The 6,301-nt window shown below is 32.7% G+C and overlaps 1 protein-coding gene across 1 annotated transcript in view; it reads left to right on the top strand.

Annotated features, from left to right (window-relative positions):
- LOC111088084 overlaps nt 1–6,301 on the top strand; it is a 54,951-nt gene that overhangs the window by 46,315 nt on the left and 2,335 nt on the right. Inside the window, exons 6-8 of the mRNA XM_022397007.1 lie at nt 321–361; nt 3,807–3,892; nt 4,306–4,757. Of these exons, the coding sequence (XP_022252715.1) occupies nt 321–361; nt 3,807–3,892; nt 4,306–4,757 (579 nt within the window). The remainder of the gene's footprint in view (nt 1–320; nt 362–3,806; nt 3,893–4,305; nt 4,758–6,301) is intronic.

The following is a 6,301-nucleotide window of genomic DNA, read 5'->3' as shown; positions in this document are numbered from 1 at the left end:
CACTATTCATTGGTAAAAGAGTAGCCCAAGAGTTGGCAGTGGGTGGTGATGACTAGCTCCCTTCTCTCTAACCTTACACTGCTAAATTAGGAACGGCTAGCGCAGATAGCCCTCGTGTAGCTTTGCGCGAAATTCAAAAACAAACAAACAAACGTTCCATCCAGTAAAACATAAGTCGAGTGATACTTAATTATGATCAATTTGTCTTAAACCCACCGTATTAGAAACAAAAAACTCTAACATTTTAATAAGCAAAACATAAACATACATCTACCAAAATTAACACAAATTGAATAAAAACTCTGTTGTGTTCTTCATAGAGTACAACGCCAACCGCCTGAATCTTCAATCAGACTTACAGGTAAGTAATTACATTTTAAAATTATAATAAGAAAATGACGTAAGCAACACGAAATGTATACGTTTTCATATGCTATTTGATAAGCAAAATCAGTATTTTGCTTTCTGGGATTTGTATGATATTTTTCAGAAATTACATTCATCAGTGACTGATAATATATGTTCAGTTTTGACCAAAATGTTTGCATACTGTTCTATACTGATGTTACTGTCTACATGCATGGAGTAATTACTGAATAAGTGCCCGAGAAGTAGCAGAAAAGGTAGAGTATGATCGGACAAACATGTACTAGTTGTTATTCTGATCTGTATATGCTGTTTTACGCATTTGTTCGAGAAAACACACATACACACCTGTTTTGTATAAAAGGGTGGGCTTTTGGTATAATCTTTTTCGAGACAAATCAATGTTTTGTTCAGGCAGTTTCTCTGTACTTGATGCAGAGACATGCCTCGTCTCGTACCAGAAGCTATACGGTATTAAATTATTGGACTGTCCAGAAATTGTATGAAACAAGAAGGGCTCTTTCAAAACTGATAGTAACCAGAATTCACCACTGTCACGGTGTTACTTGGGCAAGACAGCAGCCAACTTACAGTTAGGACACTGGCGACATGTCATCTTTTCAAGTGAGTCCTGCTTCCGGTTTGTTAAAGCTGATAGTAAGATTCGTGTTCATCGTTTTCCTGGAGAACAGATGAAGAAAGACTGTCTTTCCTATAAGGAACACGCAGGAGGTGGTGCAGTACATGTTTGAGCAGCTATTCATCATGGTGGAAAACTGCTATTCATATCCTCCAGGGAAACGTCAATGGTGCCTACTATAGGTATCACATGGAGACGATATTACTGCCGTATGCTAGGGCAATGTTTGTCAATAACTTTGTGTTCCAGGAGGACAATGCCACTGCCAACAGTGTGCTTATTGTATATGGTTATCTCGACCAGGAAGACCTTACAAGATTGTCATGGTCAGAAAAGTCTCTAGATTGTAATCTCATTGAGAACTATTGAGCAAAACTGAGCCGGAAAATTGCTAATCACGATCCTAAACCAGCTACTGTAGCTGAGTTGCAGCGCCTTTTAGTGACATGTTGGGATGAAATCACGACTTATTACATCAATGATCTCATGGACAGCATGCCACGTCGCCTTGCGGAGGTTATTAGAGTACGAGGAGGACCAACCAAATACTGAATATTTAATATGAACTGATATAAGTTTGCATACGTCAGTTATAATCATTATATATATATATATATATATATATATGTTTAGGTAAGGTTTTGTTGTGATAGGTTAAATACTAAATTACACATCTTTCTACAGGTGTCTGATAAAATTATTTGCTGCTCTAATAAATCATTCTTGGTGTCCATAGAACCAATCGCATTATACAAAATACATATGTAGATGTTTAATATTACACGCATTTTTCAGTTTGACAGTGTTAAGTGCATTTGTTACCATCTTAATAATAATAACGATCCTATGTGTTACAAACTATGCAAACATTTTGGCCAAGACTGTTCGTATTATAAAAAACATTATGTTTATGATAATTAAAAATACTCTATAATAAACAAACATATCAGAAATTAAATAGTAAAAGTAGTATTTTTATCAGACAATTGACTTCAATTATCCTTAAATGAAGATAAACGCTTTAAGGGTAAGGGCGCCACAATAACGTTTAACAGAAAGATCACAATAAAAATATTATGTTTCTTCTGAAAAGCGATTGATAAAATTCTTAAATTATCCTAAAATGTGTATCTGTTTCAGATTGTAAGGTGTGATATTGGTATTCAGTAATACTTGTTTAAGGTTATACGGTGTGATATTGGTATTCACTAATATTTGTGTGAGGTTGTAAGGTGTGATGTTGGTATTCACTAATATTTGTTTAAGGTTGTAAGGTGTGATATTGGTATTCACTAATATTTGTTTAAGGTTGTAAGGTGTGATATTGGTATTCACTAATATTTGTTTAAGGTTGTAAGGTGTAATATTGATATTCACTAATATTTGTTTTTGCTAATCATAACTCTTAAGTTGACAGACGTTCGACAATGGAATGTACAAAGTTAATTATTTCACAATGTCTACTATTATATAAGTGTGACCACTAACTTTCCAATATTAGATTTCCAAATGAATAGACAAATAACACAGGCCTGCGAATTTAAAATTCATAAAAGTTGTTTTGGTTTTGATAACGGATTTTCCTTAATTCAGCTACGCAGATTTCAAAAATAATATTCATTTTGTTTATATCACGTAAGAATTTTTTAAAATCGGGAAGAAAAAACTCTTACTTAGATCAAATTTACCACAAATATAATAGAATGTGTTTGGGTCATTTACACAACATTTTCTTGCCATAACGACGAATAAATAACATTGAAAAGAAAAAATAATGTCAAAGTGCACGCACAAATATATACTATCTAGAAATGGCACGTCATGCGGTCTGTTAACCGTTTATATACTAGTGGTGTGATTCTCGTGGGTTCTAAAACGACCGATAAGACTCACACGTCGCGATTGGTCTGAAGGAATATATATAGCCAGTAGTTGTCAACATTTTAAGCGTAACAAAATGGGACCCAATTTCAATTAAAATGGTTCACTTATGTAAAAGTACATATAACGTTTTGTGAAAAAGCTGTACGTGGTGGAGAAAAAGTGGCATTTTTTTTATGATTCAACGTACAGTAATTACTGTAGAACATGTAAACATTTCAAGACAATAAAACCATCGCAGGCCTGTGTAATTTCAATAAAATTACTGATAAACCTATGAAGTTGAAAAAATTGCGGTTAAAATAAAACAAAATAATATATTCATTACAGCATCTTATTACGTCATCTTATTATAAAAATAATCCAATATGTGTGTGTCTGTATGTTATTATTCATAACACAGAATTGGCTGGTTCGATTACAGTAATTTTTCTTTGTATGATAACTGGAAACTGCCTGATGGTGTACACTGGCTATTTTGTTTTAATATTTTTGCCCTAGAAGGTGGATAAAAACTTTTTATATATACTTTAGCTTTATATTTAAAGACGCAAGTACTTGATCAGTTAAATTATTCAATTATTGCCTTTCACAAAGCAGGATATGCAATTAGCATCTAATGAGGCCATTAGAGCTTTAATAACAAAAGAAAGAAGAGAAACATTATCTAACAACAAATTCATCAGTTTTTGCAATCCTCAGCTAGTTACTATAATATCATTAAATGGCCGAAAAATGTGAACAAAACACATTTTAACTTTCTTATAGGAGATGATACAACATTTTGCGGCTAATTGGATATGATTCTTTGCACATTAAAGATGACGTACAAACACTTTGTTTCCTATTCTCCTACTTTTATTTCACATTTTCTTCTTCCTCCTTGAGCTTGTCATGTGGATTTTCAGACATGTTACAGATTTCAAGTCTGGTTCCATAGAAACATCGAAATTGAAGAAAAACAAAAATGGATCTTCCACCAGTTCTTCAAAACTTATCAACAAGGTAGTTTTAACTTTGGTTTTTACCTTCGGCAGCAAGTTAAGTCTTAGTGTATTATTTTCTATATAACTTGTTTCATAACTTTCACTTTTAAAAGTAAAAATTGAAATACAAATTCCTGATATCAATGATGGCTAGATAGACAATGACCTTTATGAAGTTTTTATTTGAATCTTAAACTTTTAGCAATGTTTTGGAAATATTTACTTTTGCAAAGAGACGACTTGTATTGCACAAAGTGGACGATATAAATTACTCCATGTATCGAATTGAAGACAAAAATTCATTAAATTATTCGTTAGTTTTAGCATTCTTTAATCAAAATTAAGTATTCTTGGAGCCTTCAAACATTGGTCAGAGCGGTAAAGAAAAGTTCCTTTAATATCCTTTTCAAATACATGTTTCCATATTTTCAGACATCATACAGTCTTCCACCTATATTTAGCCAGTCAGATTGCGAAACGTCGTGGATGACGTCAGTACTTATACATGAGCCTTCCACTGATTTACCCAGTGGTGATCAAAATGAAGATGAAAAAGTTGAGAAAAAACAAAACGCTAATTTTAAAAATATAGAAGCAGAATATGATCAGTGCGAAAATAAATTAGAAACAGAAGAAGAAAAGTTTCACGATAATTGTAAAACGTCCTCCAGAAATCCTACTGTCATTGTTACAAGCTCACAAGTGGATACAAACCAGCAAAAATCCAAATGGGATAATTTAGGATCGCCTGAACCTTCCAATGAAAATGAAGATATCATGTCGTCACTGCTGCCTGACCTATCAAATCATGCTAAAGAATGTTGGGCGGTGCATCAGAAATTACGTCAGGAAGGTTTACAAATACCTCTAAGTACTTTACAGAGGTATGATAAATCATTCTTTCATTTCAAAAGCGCTACCATTTCTGATGTTTTTGTTTTATCAAAATGTTAAACAGAGGTAATGTTTTTATAATCCCTGTTTTATCTTTTTCCTGTGTATTATCATTATTTGGTTTAAGAATTAAATGAAATTAGGGTAACTAGTAAACTAATGAATAATATATTTGTATTATCAATTTTACCAAACAAAATGTAATTTTAACATATGAAAGGAAGTATAATATATTTGTATTTTCTTCACCAAAGGGAAAATGTGCGAAAAGTATAAATTATCGTTTTAGTTATGGTATCAATATACCGATGTTGGAAAAGTTTAATAGGTTAGATTATTGTTTGATTCAACTTTTTCGTAGACCTGTTTTCCTTATTAAAATATTTTTTCCAGTAGAAGGACCATTACCAATGCTCCTTTGCTTATGGTTCATATACAAATAGGGGAAGATGGGGTTAAGACGGCCACCTGAAGTTCGAATGCGGTTTCACCAATTAAAATGAACCCTTGTTTGTTATCAATGTCATTTCTAGTTGAAATAAAGGTTAGGCGTAGATTTTTTTTTTTTTTACATATTCAAAAATTTACTCCTAGTTTGAGAAATGACGTTTTTAGACATTCGAATGTTTATAATGCTTAATTGCTTGAAATCAACAACGTGAAATTCCTTGAGATATCGGATGTCTATAATGCTTAGTTGCTTGAAATCAACAACGTGAAATTCCTTGAGATATCCACTTATTAATCATTAAAAAATATTTAAGTGCTACCTTAAATTAAAGTTGTTGAAAAAAATTTAAGACGCGCTTTGATCTTTCGCATTCACGCCCGCCCATCAATGTTCTTATGTACGGGGGCCAAGTGAAAAAACAGTTACGTATAATTCACCCTAGGTGGCAGCACGTCATAATTTATGATATACAGGGGTGGCTGTTTATTCAAAGAGAACCATCTTACCTCACTTCCCCTACATGTATAATGACTGTAAGGTCACATACATCGGCAAATCTAAGAGCCAATGGAAAGTTAGAGCATATGAGCATTTATTATCAAGCAGGACTGGCCTTTAATTACTAAAAGCCTGTCACCCTGCTATTCGATGATATGAAGAAACCACTAGTTGTAACATATCAGTTAACAACTTTACCATTTTTATAACTGGATCTGCAGACCTCGTAGTTCTCATGAAAATACATCTTCTAGTTGTTAAAGGCCATCCTGATCTGGATAATCAACAGACATCCTTCCAATTAAACTGTTAAAATGTATCATAAATTGTGACTAATGTATTAGTGTTTATTTATCGTTTTTATGTAACAACGCGTCTACCCTATTGTTTATTAATTTCAATGTTTTGACTCTGTTCTGTAGTTTATTTTATGGTTTGTGTATGTTAAAGACTATTTCTCACTCCTCGGTATTTTCGAAGCTTCGTGTTTTCCAATATCATTAATATTTTACTTAATGTGTACTTATCTGTATAATGTTGGTGTACTTTGGTGACAGATTTTCTTGTAGGCAGATTTTGTTAAAC

The sequence above is a fragment of the Limulus polyphemus genome, unplaced genomic scaffold, assembly GCF_000517525.1.
Source record: "Limulus polyphemus unplaced genomic scaffold, Limulus_polyphemus-2.1.2 Scaffold85, whole genome shotgun sequence".
NCBI classification, from domain to species: domain Eukaryota; kingdom Metazoa; phylum Arthropoda; class Merostomata; order Xiphosura; family Limulidae; genus Limulus; species Limulus polyphemus.
This window is presented reverse-complemented; position numbering and strand designations above follow the sequence as displayed.